General features: G+C 42.9%; 1 protein-coding gene across 1 annotated transcript in view; it reads left to right on the plus strand.

Moving 5' to 3' along the window:
- Nucleotides 1–18,955, plus strand: part of PIGK (phosphatidylinositol glycan anchor biosynthesis class K) — a 382,594-nt gene that overhangs the window by 174,183 nt on the left and 189,456 nt on the right. The window contains exon 8 of the mRNA XM_078645245.1: nt 650–760. Within this exon, the coding sequence (XP_078501371.1) occupies nt 650–760 (111 nt within the window). The remainder of the gene's footprint in view (nt 1–649; nt 761–18,955) is intronic.

An 18,955-nucleotide genomic window follows, 5' to 3' on the forward strand; every position in this document is an offset into this window, starting at 1 on the left:
ATGTCTGAACTCTACTTGAAGTGCCTGATCATTGGAGAATGTAGGCATCAGATGTCAAATTAATGTTTGTTCACAATCTGGGTAGAACACCTTCCAAGAGCAAGTTAAACATGCCCCAGTGAGATGTTGAATTCTTACAGCTGCACCATACATTAAGATCCATGGCGCAGTTGATCAAAGCCTCTACACTTTTAATTAGTGTTTAATGTTTTGTATCAACATATTTTTGGTTTTCATATGCGTCTAATCAAATTGCTTGCAAGTGAATAAAATTGATGAAGGAACGTGGGAGAAAAGGCGGGTGAGTTAGGTCCCTTGGCACCCTTAAAGATAGAGCCATGTGACCGAGTTCAGGTATTCTGACTGAGTTCATTAAACATACAGGTGTCTATTCAAAATGGATAAAACTCATTATCCTTTCGTCTTTTGCTTTAAAGAAGCAGAGGTTAATTTGTCACTTAGAAAATAGAAATCTCCTGATATTGAAATATTTTGCAATGCCAATTGAACATAATGTTGCTTCCATCTGGTGCCTCTTTGCACTCCTGTTAATTGGTTCGTCATGTATATTTGATGCTTTTGATTCATGCTTTTAATTCATGACGTTACAGTCTGATCTTTAGTTACTAAATATGCTGTTTGTATTTAGCACCAACCGGATCTTGGAATTGGAGTGCACCTTATGGACAGATACACGTTTTACGTCTTGGAATTTTTAGAAGAAATAAATCCTGCTAGCCAGGCTAATATGAATGACCTGGTAAGATATGCATTTTATCTGTATACCCTTCATTTATGTTGTGGGTAAAATATGAACTATATTGTTGATGTCTGGAGATTCCTAAGGGTTAGTTAATATTAATGCTTAGAGTTGTTATTTAGCAATTCATTAAAGAATGTTCAAGTGGGACATATATGCCGACTTTTAACACTCTCATTTGCATGTTTTCTGCATATGCAAGGTAAATAATGCATGAGTGCATGCTGTTTTTTTTACATGCATAAATGATTATATCTACACAGATCCAGCGTGTATTGCACAGGGTGTGTTTTTGTTTATTATTGTCAGTATTGTAAGACTTCGGAAAAGAGATAATGTATTTATTACTTTCGTTTAAGAGAATTCAAATATGGAAGAATGTTCATGATGTAACAGATGCAATCGTTTCAGATCATTTGGTGTTTACAGAATGTTACTAAAAGCGATATACTACTTCTACATTTTCTTTAATCCTAAGTGTCATTAAAGACCCTAATAATAGGTCTCTTTGGGTTGAAGATTCCATTTCCTCAGTCCATAAATAGAGCAATTTGAAGTAGTTGTTTGCTGTGAGAGCTGTGTAATCCATGTTCAGGGGCTGCTGTCTGACAGTAACACATCCTTATTTCCAAAACAGAGCAGATACGTTCCTTTAATGCCTATCTCTGGTTATAGCCGCAGCTTTGAAATGTTGCCAGTCCTCTGTAGAGTCTGGGTTGAGCTGTGCTGAAACTCTGGGCAAGGCTCCTCTAGAGTAGAACCGCAAAAGACGGGATACCCCGCACTACAGAGGTGCAGAAACAGTCCCAATGAGCACCACTTAAAGGCAGCCATCTTAGTAAAGTGAGAGACAGTCAGCCTCCTTTGCTGCCAGGTGGAACTCTTGGAATGCGGACACCTACTTCCTGTTTTGGTAAAGGGAGCATGAAATGCACTAGCCTGCAGCTCAATGAAGACAACATACTCCGTAGTTAAAAGCTTGTTACTGAGTGTAAAGAGACCCCAGGACTGCTTAGTGAGGTCTTTGCTGGTCTAGTCAGACACCGGACTTCACCGGACTGCGCTAAAGCAATTACATTGCAACATCCTCATCGCCCTCCTGTTCTGCAACTAGAAGCCTGGAAAGTGAGGTTACACTACCCTTTTAAGTCACAGGGCAAACACTGCAGGCCTTACCACATGAAGCGGTGTAGAATTCAGATGTACTGTTTATTAGTGGTTCCCAAAATATTTGCGCATCTGTTTGCGGCGTCCTCTGCTTTTAATGCTCAACTTGAGTGGAAGAGTATTTGGAATGGGGAAGAAGGATGTGGCGCTATGGTCAGAGCAGCCGTCTTATTATTTATTTATTTATTAAATGAATTTGTAAGGCACAACAGCTACCCAAAAAGGGTTTCCCGGCGCCAGGACGGAGACTGGAAGCAGGAGAAACCAAAACTGGGAAGAAGTTATTGATTGAATAACCAGGTCTTCAAGGATCTGCGGAAACTGGGATAGCTAGTTTCTTTGTGGATGGCAAGAGGGAGAGCATTCCAGAGAGTAGGACCAAGATAGGAAAAGGATCGACCACCCATCCTAGCAAGTTTAAATCTGGGCACCATGAATTTTTCCAGAGAAGCAGAACGGAGATGGCGATTAGGGACATATGGGCAAGCCAAAGAAAGCAGGTATTGTGGAGCTAAGTCCTATTTGATCTTAAACATGTAACTCGGGGCTTTAAATTTTATACGATTTTCCACCCTGAGCCAATGTAAGTCGCGAAGATAGCCGTAGATGGGTGTGATTCTGGGAACACTGCATAGCAGTCTCGCTGCGGCATTCTGTACCAGCTGCAGTCTACGGGTCACAGCCTTATTGGCACCCAGAAAAAGGACATTGCCGTAATCCAGCCGTGAGGTGATAAGGGCATGGACCACAGTTTTCTGGGTGGTCTTAGGTAACATCCAGAGGATTTTCCTAAGCCATTTTAAGATGGTAAAACAGGTGGCTGTGACCTTGACTGCTTGATGATGCATTGATAAAGAATCATCAATATATACGACCAGATTACGGACGTGGCTGAAAGGCTGCGGAAGAGCTCCCTTCTCAATGGGCCAATGTAATGGGCCCCAGAGATCTTTCTCCTTGCTGAGAATTAAAACCTCGTTTTTTTCACCGTTAAGTTTCAAAAAGTTCTGGTTCATCCATATAGCAATTCGCCTGAGGCCCGATTGGAGACAGGATGTAGAACCAGGGTCAGAACGAGATAGTGAAAAGATGATCTGAGAGTCTTCAAAACTAATGAACAAAGGGTTGAGTATTGGCGTTACTTCACCACCCTGTGATTCTGGACACTATCACTTAATCACCTGGCTTTAGCAAACAAGTATGCTTCTTAAAATACGTATTGACACAGCGTGGGACAACAACAAAATGCAGCAGACGAGCGCACTTTAACTGTGTGCAGCCAGACGCTGTAAATGGAAGCTCTAAATGCGTGCAGCCAAGGGAAAATAAGTAAAGGTAAACAGTAAATGCTGTGCAGCCTTAATGTGATAAAAGAAGTTCCACCCACCAAAGCGATCAGAATGAGTACTTTGGCCACAGGATATAGATAAAAAAAATGAACAAATGAGAACAGGAAAATGCTACAACCAATATAAGCGAACGCAAAGTAAAATGACAAGCACAGGGAAAAATAAGAAGTTAAGGTGGGATGTAAGCCCCTTTTAAGATAAATTCAATACAGTAGATTTCACTAGCACTATGCAAGCGCTGTGCAGGTGAAACCTAAAAATAATAAGTAGTGTGAAACTTTTTTTGAAGCATAGGTGAGAGGAAGCATCACAAAGGACACTGGTGGGAGAAGCATCACAAGGGACTTGGGTACAAGGAAACCGCATGGCAGGAAGCCACACTGAGGTCGGGTGGAGGACATAGCATGTAGGGAGGGTTGGAGAAATAACATGGACGGAGTGGGGACAGAAGGAAAATGGAGAGCAGGGCTAAGAAGGACAAGCAAGTGTTAATAGAGAGTGTAATGTAGAGTGAATAAGGGAAAAGGAAATGGGTAAGAAAGCAACCCCAGGTGGAGGGGAAGAAGTACACTCGGGCACCATAGAGGTAGCGGGGAGACGAACTCAGAGACAGAAAGTAACACAAGTGGGGCTGGGGCAGAGAACTACATGAGTAGAGTAATCTCATTGAGTACTTAACCCAAAAGAAAAAAAAATAGAGCTTGAAATGCAAACAGTGAAAGAACACAACATGAGTCCATCCTCCAGGGACAGACAAAAGAAGAGTAAGGAAAGCCCACACAAGTAAATGAGTGGCAGTAAAGCAATGCCAATGGAAAACATGTGGCCCTGTTGCCAACAAGCAGTTTACACTGTGTGGTTAGTGAGACCTAAAAATACTCTCTTCCTCATATTTGAGTTCTTCAACCAAAAGGCAATGATTTAAAAAAATTAAAGTCCGCATATGTATGTATGTATGTATGTATGTATGTATGTATCCATCCATCCATCCATCCATCCATAAGTGCATCCATCCATCCAGCCAGCCATCTTTCCCTTAGTCCATCTATTTGTCCCCTCTAGGTGTTTGGCTATTTGTGTTATCTGACTTGATCTGTATTTTCTTCACCATATTGGTGTCTGTATGTTTGTGGGTAAGTGTCTGTGTGGTGGTCTGTGCTTACGGGTACTCTGCTCTCGCTGACCTTCTCTTGCCTCTCTCTAACCAACTACCATCTTGCGTAGCTCTCTACCATGCCCTGATGTCTCGCACTCTACCTTGACTGCTACATCTTATATGAATATGAACATGGCTCTCATACAGAGTAGCTCTGACTAATCTTGAACTTGGCACGGCGGTGCCTTCAGGACACCTGATTCAGCAGCAGCATTGTAGGTGGCGTTGGGTTGCCTTTTCTTCTCTTGCAGCACAAAAACACAGTCCCTATTGATGAAGGCAAAAGAACTTGAAGTCTTTGCTGTTCCTGTGACTTCTTAAGCGGGGGCAAGCTCTACCTCAAGCCCTTGGAGAAACTCACAAAAAGGAAGTTGCAGAAAGTTTATGTTCAGTCCTTTCACTGCCCAAGACAAAGCAGCCACTGCAGGCAAACACAGCAAAGCACTCAGCAAAGTGGTAGTTCTCCTCACAGCTTGTCCAGCTCTTCTTCTCGGCAGTCTTCTTGGCAGTCTTCTTGGTCCAAAAGAGTTCTACAGTTTAGGAGTTTGGGCCCACTTTTTATAGCTCAAAATCCTTTGTCCTCAGGCAGAGGCGGTCTGTGCCCAGCTAGAACCAGGTCTATCTTCTCTGGTGCAGGTTCCTGGCAGGAGGTGGAGACAGCATTGTCACAGGAAGACCAGGACCATTCAGGTGAAAGGAAATCTCCTCCCCCTACTCTAAATGCAGCCCAGGTCTATTCAGCGCTTCTAGACTCTCTGGAGCCACTGCTCCTCCCCAGCCCCTATAATCCCAAAGCCAGACAGTCAATCCACAAACCCAGCAGAAGCACATTGGATGGCTGAGCCAGAAAATATCTACTTTCTAAAAGTGGTATTTCCAAACATAGAATGTAAAAATCACCTGCACTAAAAGATGCATGATTAGATTCTGAGTTCAGGCATAGTAAACTTTATTTTTATACCTTATTTCCAGGGCCAGTTGTGCTTATAAGTTATAAACAAACTCCCCATTCTATCCTATGGGAACAGGTAGCCTTGCAATAGTGAAAAACGAAATTGGCAGTAATTGTTGAATTTATATGGGCAGTAATTCACTATCAGGACATGCCACACACACACCAGGGCATGTCCTACCTTTCACATGCACTGCATCCTGCCCACAGGGGTACCTTGGGCCTACCTTAGGGGGGGGACTGACATGCAAGAAAAGGGGAGGTTAGGGCCTGGCAAGTGGGTGTACTTGCCAAGTCGACATGGCAGTACCAGACTGCACACAGGCTCTGCAATGGCAGGCCAGAGTTACATTTGCAGGCTGCTTGTGTGGGTGGCTTAATATGTGCTGCAAGCCCACTAGCAAACAGAAAGGAGTTAGGTCCTTAGCGGGGCTGAGGGAGGGCTGGACCCTATATATTGTGAACCAACAAAATGTGCCCCCTCACTCAATCACTTGAATATTATTTCATGACCAAATAAACATAAACATTAAATCTGGTCTGGTATCTTTATTTATACCTTTTATAACTGATTTTTTTCAAAAATTATTTCATATGGCAACAGGAGAATACAACATACACAATTATTTACAAATGAAGAAAAACTACATTGACACAATACTACTAACAAACTCTGTGAAAATTCTTTCAATGTGACATTCCAATGACAATACAATACTTAAATTATAACCATCATCACAAAACAGTTTCGTAAAGCCAAATCAAAAATTCAGACTAATCAAAACACATATGAAGAGCCAATTCAATACAAGAGAAAAAGTGTGAAGCAGGTATAATTCATAATACACAATGAATGTATATCATTAACTCTTGCTGGATTGCCGACGCGTTTCAAGTTTGGGCGTCAAGTTTCCAAACTATCATCAGGGCTCTTGTGATTTTTCTGTTGGAATGTGAAAAAAATACTGATTTAATATAACCAAATGGCCTCTTCTGTCAAAGAAGAACCGTTTGAATAGAATTAAAAGTACCTGAACGTTAGTGATCGGTTGGCCTGTGTGGGTTTCTGTAACTGCACCGAATCCTTTACTCAGGACACAACCAGAATGACTTCAGTGGCAGCACCAACCTGGGAAAACAGGTGTTGCCTTTATTTAACATAAGGTCTCTATTTCCAACACATTAGTAATATTGAAAAACGTATTATCATACCTTTGGTGGTTCAACTTTGTAGCCACAAAAAGTAGGGATTTTTTCTAAGGGAGGCAGAGGATTATCTCTTCTTTAAATCCTGCATGGGGAATATGCACCCATTTAGCATAAGTACAAATGTACAAAAGTGTCTTTCACTTAAAACAAAAATCGTGATGTCATACCTTACACGATTTTCTGGTGTGCGGCGGCAGGAATTTCTACCCTGTGTCTGTAAAAACAATGGGCTGAATAAGTGCACGCTTCAAGTTTTAACTACAGCTGCACAAAACGCTGTGCCATGATTAATGACCCATTCGGTGTGCCAGACCTGAACGTACCTTTGTTTCTCGTTGTTATCTGCTCACCGCGTTTTCAGTCAGGGCCCCAGCCGGGGCACTCGCGGAGCACAATAACTCGATTCTACTCTGTGTCTCGCACTCTCGTCCCGCCGCGATCTGGAAAGACGCGCAGGAGGTTAGTATGCAGATTACACGTCCCACGGCAATCTCATTGCGGGTAGTTACCCCTCCTGGGAGACGCTTACCTCAAACCTCTCTACTCTCTGCTCGACTTGCAACCGGCACTTCTGACTCGCTGCTAGCTACAAGTGGCGGCGGCCATTTCTCATTCTTAAAGTGACACTGCAGTAGCGACCCGCTACATCCAAGATGCTTTCTGGGATTTGCAGTGAAAAACCCTGTCTAGTGGACTGGGGTCAGTCCGGGGTGGATTTTCTGGCACACGGAACGGGGAATTCAATCTAAACAATGTTACAAGGTACCTCATTTTGTGGCAAACAACAAATGGATTTAGTCTGTATAATGCTGCAAAGGTGCATAATTTTCACTGTTTCATTCATAAGTATGTGGATTTCTTTTTGAAGCCCTTTTTGACGGAGGTAAAATCATATCTCAGGGATACGACTGATTTTTTAATCAAGGTGGAGGGTATCGACTTTGATTCATCTAAACAGATCATGGCAACGATGGATGTCACATCGTTATATACCCAAATTCCTCAGGAAGAGGCGTTGGAGGTTATCGAACTAGTTTTGGATAGAAGAGAGAGGCCCCATAGGGTCCCTACTGCGTTCATCCTCAGACTCGCAGCTATAGCTCTACAAAAGAACTTTTTTACATTCAATGGCCAATTCTATATGCAAATCAAGGGCACTGCCATGGGGTGTCCTTATGCCCCAGAAATGGCAGTGCTCTACATGGCACAATATGAGGCCCTGTTTGTAGACAACAACAACCCCTGCAAGGCGAATATCCTTCAATGGTGGCGATACATTGATGATATCTGGCTCCTGTGGCAGGGGAGCCAGATTGAACTATTAGAGTTCCATGAATGGATCAATAATAGACACCCGGATATTAAATTTTCCATCGAAACAAGTACCACAAAAATGACGTTTTTGGACGTCGAGGTCACCTGTGAGGAGGGTAAACTTAAAACATCACTGTTTAAAAAAGCGACTGATAAGAACACTATCCTCCACCATAAAAGCTACCACCCAAGAAGTCTGAAGGCTAACTTGCCCTACGGGCAAATGCTACGCATCCGAAGGAATTGCTCGGAGCTTGGCGATTATGACCATCATGCCCAGACATTTTGTAATGAAATGATTCATAGAGGCTACCCTAGGAAGCTCCTTAAGAATTCATTTAAGAGGGCCCGCTGTACCCCACGTGAAACCCTATTACAAACAAATGAGAAAAAGGAATTGGACAGGTTGGTGTGCGTGACCACCTTTGGGCCGGATACTCATAAGCTGAGGCAGACAGTCCTTAAGAACTGGCATCTGCTAGAGGAACTAGAATGCCCTTTCCAGCGCCCAATTTTTGCTTACAAAAAGAATCGCAGTTTGGGTCAACATATTGTGCGAGCAGATCTCCCCAGGACACAACCGAAACAAGATCTTCGAGCCCTATGGGATATGAAACCGTTAGAGGGACACCATAGGTGCGGGAACTGTGTTTCATGTAGCAGCACCATTGAGGGTAGCGAGTTTGAGCATCAAGGAATAAAGTGGAAACATCAAGGTTTTTCGAATTGTAAAACCAAGAATGTGGTTTACGCCCTTATCTGCCCCTGCCCAAGGCTTTATATAGGGAAAACGAACCAGCAGGTGAATCTGCGAATGGGACAGCACCGATCAAGAATCAAAAAAAGAATACTAACAGCCCCAGTGGTAGAACATTTCATCGAAATGTCCCACAGCGAAAATGATTTCAAATGGACTGTTTTACACACTATGAGTAATATACAGCGCCCTGCTGACATTGATAAAATGCTACTGACAAAAGAAGCATATCTAATTTTGAAATTTAATTGTATCTTGACTGGCCTCAACAACATGTCTGAATTGTCAAGAATCTGAGACTTGGGGCCATACTGCAGTGTCGTCAAGTTCTTGCTCCCCTTATGAATGAAACAGTGAAAATTATGCACCTTTGCAGCATTATACAGACTAAATCCATTTGTTGTTTGCCACAAAATGAGGTACCTTGTAACATTGTTTAGGTTGAATTCCCCGTTCCGTGTGCCAGAAAATCCACCCCGGACTGACCCCAGTCCACTAGACAGGGTTTTTCACTGCAAATCCCAGAAAGCATCTTGGATGTAGCGGGTCGCTACTGCAGTGTCACTTTAAGAATGAGAAATGGCCGCCGCCACTTGTAGCTAGCAGCGAGTCAGAAGTGCCGGTTGCAAGTCGAGCAGAGAGTAGAGAGGTTTGAGGTAAGCGTCTCCCAGGAGGGGTAACTACCCGCAATGAGATTGCCGTGGGACGTGTAATCTGCATACTAACCTCCTGCGCGTCTTTCCAGATCGCGGCGGGACGAGAGTGCGAGACACAGAGTAGAATCGAGTTATTGTGCTCCGCGAGTGCCCCGGCTGGGGCCCTGACTGAAAACGCGGTGAGCAGATAACAACGAGAAACAAAGGTACGTTCAGGTCTGGCACACCGAATGGGTCATTAATCATGGCACAGCGTTTTGTGCAGCTGTAGTTAAAACTTGAAGCGTGCACTTATTCAGCCCATTGTTTTTACAGACACAGGGTAGAAATTCCTGCCGCCGCACACCAGAAAATCGTGTAAGGTATGACATCACGATTTTTGTTTTAAGTGAAAGACACTTTTGTACATTTGTACTTATGCTAAATGGGTGCATATTCCCCATGCAGGATTTAAAGAAGAGATAATCCTCTGCCTCCCTTAGAAAAAATCCCTACTTTTTGTGGCTACAAAGTTGAACCACCAAAGGTATGATAATACGTTTTTCAATATTACTAATGTGTTGGAAATAGAGTGCAGGAGCAATTCTACTCCTAAGGGACCTTATGTTAAATAAAGGCAACACCTGTTTTCCCAGGTTGGTGCTGCCACTGAAGTCATTCTGGTTGGGATGTATGACGTTACTCCGCATACCGTTACAACTACCTACCATTACAACGCGACCATTACAACGCATACCATTACAACGCATAGCGCTTTGGGGTGCTGGATAGTGGTAAGTATAATTTACTATTCTAACTCCAGTCCCCGTGGACCCTAGGGAAGGTGTTGGATAGTAAATTATACCATTCCCTATCCTATAGCGCCCCCCAGCGCAATGCGTTGTAATGGTATGCGTTATAAAAGTCGCGTTGTAATGGTAGTGCGGAGTAACGAATGCGTTGTAACAGGTGCATACCTTCTGGTTGTGTCCTGAGTAAAGGATTCGGTCCAGTTACAGAAACCCACACAGGCCAACCGATCACTAACGTTCAGGTACTTTTAATTCTATTCAAACGGTTCTTCTTTGACAGAAGAGGCCATTTGGTTATATTAAATCAGTATTTTTTTCACATTCCAACAGAAAAATCACAAGAGCCCTGATGATAGTTTGGAAACTTGACGCCCAAACTTGAAACGCGTCGGCAATCCAGCAAGAGTTAATGATATACATTCATTGTGTATTATGAATTATACCTGCTTCACACTTTTTCTCTTGTATTGAATTGGCTCTTCATATGTGTTTTGATTAGTCTGAATTTTTGATTTGGCTGCCCGAAACTGTTTTGTGATGATGGTTATAATTTAAGTATTGTATTGTCATTGGAATGTCACATTGAAAGAATTTTCACAGAGTTTGTTAGTAGTATTGTGTCAATGTAGTTTTTCTTCATTTGTAAATAATTGTGTATGTTGTATTCTCCTGTTGCCATATGAAATAATTTTTGAAAAAAATCAGTTATAAAAGGTATAAATAAAGATACCAGACCAGATTTAATGTTTATGTTTATTTGGTCATGAAATAATATTCAAGTGATTGAGTGAGGGGGCACATTTTGCAAGCCCACTAGCAGCATTTGATTTACAGGCCCTATGCACACACGGTGCACTGTACTAGGGAATGACTAGTAAATCAAATCAGACAATCATGGAAACACCAACCATAATAACAATTTACAACCGGAGCACTTGTACTTTAACACTGAACAGCAGTGAGAAAGTGTGCAGAGACACTAAACCAGCAAAAACAGAGTCCAAACCGGGAAGTCAGAAAGCAAAAAGTCTGGGGAAACACGTCAAAAGGTGCCAAGTCTAACATGTTTTTCTCTTTTGAATCACCAATTGTGCTAGATCCCAGTGTTAAGTCTTTTCTGACTACATCCTACCAGGTTCTGAACTGTGCCGTGCTTTTGTCTTTTCAAGTACACAGCTAATTGTTAGAAAGGAACCACATGCTATGTAAAAAAAATATTTAAAGCCCTGGTTCTTTTTGAGTAGGTTTGCCTTTGTGTTAGTTAATCCAACAATTCTTACAGCCAGTGAAATACTAAAGTTTACCAACTCTGCATGAGCCACAGCCCATTTCAGCAAAAGCCAGCTGTGCGTGAGTCTAGACTCTGAAAGTGCATGTGATATCACCACATGTTGTCGGAAAACAGGGTGTTCCTGCCGCTACTTGCCAGCCACTTATTGTCAGCTGCCCTGCGTGTGTTTGTGGTAACAGACCCTTACTCCCACGCGTTACTGGTTGTGTACCTCCAGCAAAGGGTCGAGCGCTGGTGGGTGTGAGCTGCAGCCCAGAATCTGGCTGAGCCTAATACTTGTTTATTTGGTCTAATGTTTGACCAAAACATATAGTCAAATATCTCATTGGTGGCCTTGCTTCCCAATAGTACCTGTAAACTGTGAGCTCACTCAACTCTGCACTGGGCATTAACTTTTAATGCTAGTAAATAGTGGGCTAGATAGACCTCAGTGACTGGCTCATGACCTTTGTGATTTTTATCAACAGTAAAGTACAAATACCTCTAATCTGACTTGTGTAATTCTATATAGTGAGTAAATCACAAAATATTTCACAAGGGATGCAGTATATAGGAAAAGACTTTTATTTTATTTAAACATGTTATTCTTTACTTTTCCATTTTTTCTTTTTTTTGTTTTGTCATATTTTAATCGTATTCATATTTTTGTGTAAACAGATTTTATCAACATTTCATCTGGACCAATTTGTATGACATATATTATATACAAAACTCTTCTTCCACTTTTTGTCATAAAGAGTTTTGTATATAATATATGTCATACAAATCGGTCCAAATGAAATGTTGATAAAATCTGTTTACACAAAAATATGAATATGATTAAAATATGACAAAAGAAAAAATGGAAAAGTAAAGAATAACATGTTTAAATAAAATAAGTCTTTTCCTATATACTGCATTCCTTGTGAAATATTTTGTGATTTACTCACTATATAGAATTACACAGGTCAGATTAGAGGTATTTGTACTTTACTGTTGGTTTTTTCTCCCTCCTCTAGACCTTAAATTGTATCTGGGAGTACTCTTTAGCATTATTGTGTCTTTGTGATTTTTATATCTTCAAACTTCTTTAATGGTGTTCGTTTGAATAATTGCCCCTGCCACCATAGATACTTGATCAGCTTTTGTGCCGTCATGTGGTTTTCATACTTTGCAAAGTTTTCAGAGTTTTTCAAGACATGAGTTATTAATCAAAAACAGGGTCTTGGAATATAGATACAATTTTGTATGTGTGGAGTCTGCAGCCTCCATCGTGATACCACAGACAATGAGACCTGTGGGCCTGTGTCGGCTCCCCTCCCATAGTCCAGGGTCACGAACTTCTGCCACCATTGCATCTAGTCCCCAGTCTTGAAAAATACTCTACTAATAAAGACTACTGACAAATGTAGTTGTTGGTAAAAGTTTTAAAAGCAACAATTCACTTCATAAAAATGTTTACTTTGGTATGGACTGACATTTAAAGTGGCTTTCTGAGTAGACCATTGTGAACTAATTAATTTTTTTATGGAAAGGCAGTGAAAGTGACATGCCTAGGGATGATGGCAGGGCTTTCTGTTTAGTTCAGACTATTTCACATTTTATAGGGCATCCTGAGCTTCTCAGTGGCTGAGGGAGTAAGTATGGTTCCTCCACATGAAACGGTGCATTTTCCTTGTCAACAGAAGGCAATTCCTCTGTTTTGTGAATTGCTGGGGACTTGAACACTTGATACTGTTACTTACACCTCCATTGTGAAAAAACAAGTGTTTTGCTCTAGCTAGAGATCATCAGGGAAGTATACCTTTTGTCCAGACACAAGGTAGCACCCAGCATGCCAAAACAATACATTTTCAGGCCTGGAATCCCTCAGTTGAGTATTTTAGCCTGTGTTATTTATGCATGTATCTTTTTATATTGCTTAGAAACCGTACAATGCTATTACAGTATTATTTTATATTACTATTCTCCCTGTACGCATTATACTTTGAATTCTGTCTAACGATTGTAACAGTTCACCTCTCTTGCATGAGAAAGAAGACTGTTCAATAAACCTTTTATTGAAAACGCCCGTCTCACTATTTCTCTGCAAACTCTGTAGAAACGAAGCATGCACGATTGACTGAGTGAAATACTTATCTTTTGTTTCCACGACTCTGAAGATAGTTATTCCAGTCCTAGGGAACAAAGGTGTCATGTTTATGCGGTTGTCAGAAACTAATCCCTTCGTGTCAATTTGAGAACGTTTCTGGTGACCTCTGAGCTAGCTGGCACTCACAGTTAAGTTTAGTATATTCGATAGAGACCTACTGACCTAAGTCCTACGTCATATCTATAGGATATTTTTTTCCAATGCGCAGAGCCTATTGGGAATATCGGAACTACACTACAAAATCTCTTGCAATCTATTTGCTGAAAATCCTTGGCTTCAACCTTTTACATGTGAATACATCCAGAAGCCCTATCAGTGCAGACACCGCAGTGTTCTGCAGAGACATTCTATCACAAGTCACTCAAAATTCCACAAAAAGTTAGTCCATTCTCTCCCTATTGCGTCCAAGATATTCTTTATTTCTCATAGGAATGACACAGAACAGCCAACGCCTTTCGTCCACTACATGTGGACTTTATCAGGGCATCATTTTGTACTTTTAACATATTGAAGCCTGAAGCATGCTGAGAATCATCATATAGTACAGTATAGATTCCTGTTGTGGATATCAGCCTATTCTTCATTGGGTCCCCATATGCTAGGGGGAAGCGAGACTCATCACGATTCCTGAGTATGTAACTGGGAGGCACCTTGATTCGCGTCGTCTTCCGCCTCCCAAACTGGCATCTCACCCACGACTGATGAGGGGTGAAACCCCGAACCCGGTCCTAGGATGCTTGTTTCCGGTCCAGGGAGGACCTGGCTTGGCAGTTCGGGCTGGACTGTTCACATGAGACACAGGGTCAAGTATGATTTGCATATGGCCAAGTTTAAACTGCGGTGGCATGGGGAGCCAAAGAATGATGGATTTAACCAGATCTCTTGACTGGTGATGAATGTTTTTTTTCCTGTATTCTGTCCATCAATTGTGTGTCTTTTACTTTCTCACCCTTAAGTGCGCCGGGTATGCCCATCTGTGGGCCCCAAGCTCACTGTGCAACTGGATTTAAGCTGTCTTGTCTGAGGGGTAAAACCATGAAACCGGTACTAGGATGCTTATTTCTGGTCCAGGGAGGACCGGGCTTGGCAGTTTGGGCTGGACTGTTCCCATGAATCACAGGGTCTAGACTGATTTGCACATGGCCAGGTCTAAACTGGGGTGGTATAGTGAGCAAAAGAATGATAGATGTAACCCAGATCTCTTGACTGGGGGTGAACGTTTTGATTTGTTCTGCATTCCAGCCATCATTTGTGTATATTTTGCTTTTTAAATAAATAAAGCATCCTTTTTTTCAAATGTAGCCCGTTTCGTTAAAGGAAAACTAGATGCGTTTAAAAGAGAAAAATGTCAAGTTTTCTTTCCATGGTACCACTGTCTGCTCTTAAACAATATTTTTGCTTCCAAACACAAAGGAGAAGGGGTCCCCCGGATACCCCTTCCCGATTGCAACTGGCCTACCATCAAGTTGAAATTAGTGGTAACTGCAATTGTTTTTTGCAAAACAATCATGCATCCCCCTGCGACTCGCTATTGGGAAGGGACGCCCTTGGCATGCCCCTTTCTAATAGTGACTCGCAAACCCTATTTTGCAAGTCGGTAATAGGTTACTAACTCACAAAATAGGGTTTGTACATGCTACAACCCTTTTCTTTCGCAAACAGACCGATTTTCTGTATGCGACTGCTAAAAATGGTTGTACATCTGGCCCTAAGTGTTTAAATATACAAAAATATACAAAACAATTGCAAAGCAGATACTAATACCAGTACATTGAAGGCAATTTCTATCATTTGAATGTTATGCGGGATGATACTGGAGCCATATCACATTTCATTACCTGACTAATCTGCGCTGCTTGACTACACCGCAAAAAATCTATAAACTGCTTTCCAGACCACGTCAGTTTTCAGCAGCTGTAGAAACTCCATTGCCGCCTTTCACTCTCTGATGTTAAGGCTCCTCAGTAACGGTATTAAAACATTCTATCTGTGGTCCTTATATAAATCACACAAAAAGGGTACACTCCTAGAAAATGGGCTATGCCTAATCTAAATCATGTCAGGTAAAACCTCTGGTATATCAGTATCTTATTTAAGTATGGTTCCATTGCCACAGTAGTGATCAATAAAAAATATACTTTAGCTGACTTTTTTCACTGCTCAGCTTCTAGCCATTTTCTGGCTATTAAACCCAATAATTTGCTCTTGACTAGAGCTTCAGTTCGCTGATTAATGCTCTTCTGATTTTCATACGGATATGACCTTCCAATCTCCCTCAGATTTTCCTTCACATGCGCCCGCCATTTGATATTTTTATCTTTTGTTAATTTCAAACAGTCGGCTATTATCAATTGACTCAGTGCACCTTCAGGCCTCGATCAGACAAAAAACCGCAACATGGCTAGTGCTAACTGTTAAAGGCTGGCCTGGTATATGATGTCTACTAATGTAAGCAGGCACCTTGCACCAGTCCAGACATCCCTTATGGTGATTTAAGAGGTGTTAAACAATCTTTAGGAAGCTATCTAAGTGGTAGCTGTGGAGAGCAGCCTTCAGGCTTAGTCTTGAAGGAGTGTAAAGCAGTTTGTTTTTTTACAAAATGCAATCTTATAGTATAGATTACATGAAAAGAACCACACCAGATTTTTATAGAAATATGTATTTAATATGTAATACTTTCTAGTATGTTTCAATATCTCCAACACAGAGATAAACACAATGCACACAATACTTTAGCAAAGTAACACAGTAAATAGCACGAAACACACAGTAGCCCCAGAGGGGGACCAAACCATATACTAAAAAAGTGGAATAAGAACCACAACTCGAGTCAGGACAATGTCAAGAGGACATAGAATTGCCAGGGACCCACTGTACCACCCAAGGTAAGTAGATAGGGACCCCACGGAGAGCATGTGCAGTGTGTAAACATGACCGCGTGCTTCGTACAAGTCCATGTGCAAGTCACAGTTGGATTTTTAAAGATGAGGGACCCTTCCCAGTAGACCCTGAAGAAACTCCGTGGAAGACAGAAGGTTGAAGGGCCACCCCACCCATTGGCTACCCTAGTACCCACGTTACCTCTGCCAGGGAACCCGGGTGCATAAGTGTGAAGTGACGTCGGAAACCGCTGTTGAACCCAGATGTCCTCCGATGTCGGGTACTTCAGGAAAGATGACGATGACTTTGACTCTGCGACGCTGAGGATGACCAGGACCTGGATACGAGCTGTCCCATGAAGGATGTTGAGGTCTGAGGGGTCAGTGTCTGGTGGGAGCACCAACAAGCCTTGGCAAATGCAACCCATGCAGGCAGTCAATAAGGTGCACAGTTGGGACCAGCCAGGTCCAGGAGACTCACCACAAGCAGGGGAGTGAGGGCAGGCTCTGGGCAATCACGGGAGGCCAAGGAAAACAAAGGTGACCCACAGGCCAGAGGCACAGGAGTCGCGAGAGGACCTCAAGCAACTCAGCAAAAGATGCAGGCCATGATGCACACGATGCAGTGTGGCCAAAGATTCTGGTCACGGGAGGTGCTCGAGGTTGTGGCTACTTGGAGCCTGGAGATCTTATTGCAAAGATTTCAACAAGCCTTTGCAATTGCAAAGGGGATGCTGTACCCAGGGGTTCAGTTATTGCAACCCCCACAAGGACTACTGGCCTCAAACTTGGTAAAAGGGTAGAGCAGGTCTTGGGAGCTGAGGAAAACCACCACCTGTGTTGCAGAACCCACGGAGTCTGGATGAGCTTGGGATTTGCAGACCGGTCGTCTTCGTTGCAGTGCCTGTGAATGCAGGGGAGTGACTCCTTCACTCCAAGGGTGATTACTTTGGTTGTCCTTGATGCTTCACACGCCTTGGAAGGTTCCTGTATAATGCACAGATGATGTAGCAGACCGGAAGGGAGACGAAGATAGGCCCAAACGAAGTCCAGAGTGCCCAGACGGTAGAAGTGCAGTGGTTTCCATTCTGAATCTTATCCCACTACGAACCTAGAGACTTGCACCCAGGTAAGCCCTTAAGTACCCTACGGAAAGGGTTGGGATGATTCAGGGGACCCTCACAGGGGAGGGTCTGGACTGCGGGGAGGTTACTCCCATGTCCTTAGTCCACTTTTGCGCCAGAGCGGGAGCCAACAGCTCCCAGGACTCGTTTGATCTGGACTTTGCACAGGGACACCAAATGTGTCCCTCATGCAGAATGTCAGACGCACCCACCCAGCCCTAATACACTAAATCCTGTCTGGGAGGTGGTCACACCTCCGTGTGACAGGATGCCTATTCTGCCTTCCCCTGCTCGAGCTTGGTCCAACAGCAGGAGGGCAGAAATGTCTCTGGTCTGCAGCAACCATTTTTGTCTGTCCGGGACTAGAAGGCTGGCACTGGGAACACTGAGAGCCTAACTGAGGGCTCTTGCATTGCTTGGAATCATACCTCCCATGTCTTTTATAGTGTGGAGGTATGATTCCAACATGATTGAAACCTAACATGATAGGATTTGTTGCAGCTGTTTTCGAGATGGCCATCACGCTATTACGCGGTGCCCCTCTATATAGTATATGGCTGCTTCACTGACAGTCAGGGAGAATGGACTCCGTAGACTGCTGGGGTGTCCTGCTCATGCAGGAGCACCCTCTCACTTAGAACTAAGCACCCTGCCCTCCGGATTGTAAAGGCCTGCTATAGGGGTGACTTATAGGTTTTAAGGACAGTGACCCTTCGATATAGCAAACCTATACCTTTAGTAAGTGATGCATGCACCAACGTACACAGGCTGCAATGGCAGGCCTGTAGGTCCATTTTGAATGATCTCCCATGGATGGCATAATGCATGCTTCAGCCCATGGGAGAGCTCTGGAGTACCTATGCCCTGAGTACATGGGTGCCATATACTAGGGAGTGACAAGGGCACCCCAGTATCCAACCTGGGATGTACCTAGGTACTGAACACAACAGTTTAGGGCGAACGCAGATAGGTTGGGGTCCTGATTAGCAGGATCCCAGTCAGACTAGTCAAAACACAGCTTATTACCAGTCAAAAGGTGGGGGTAACCATGCAAAAGGATCCTACCTTCCTACATAAGGGTACCACAGTATCCAATCTGGAGTGTACCCAAGTAATCAACACAACAATTTAGTGGGGAAAGCAGATCGACTGGGGTCCTGATTAGCAGGATCCCAGTCAGACTAACCTTATGAGATCCCTGAAATTTAGAAGCCCAAGTTCCATCATGGCAAATTGGAGCTGGGACACTCTGCAGAAGTGATACCAGTCTGCGCCCAAAAATATTTTCACAAGTATTCTCCTCCCCTGCACACTGAACAATCTGGCCCAGCAAAAATGAGTTCTTGAATGTTATGGTGGAGTCTTACAGCTGCCTGGGCTTTCTTCAGTCTTTTATTGTATGCACCACTAGGATGTAGA

The sequence above is a fragment of the Lissotriton helveticus genome, chromosome 1_1 (assembly GCF_964261635.1).
Source record: "Lissotriton helveticus chromosome 1_1, aLisHel1.1, whole genome shotgun sequence".
In the NCBI taxonomy this organism is placed as follows: Eukaryota; Metazoa; Chordata; class Amphibia; order Caudata; family Salamandridae; genus Lissotriton; species Lissotriton helveticus.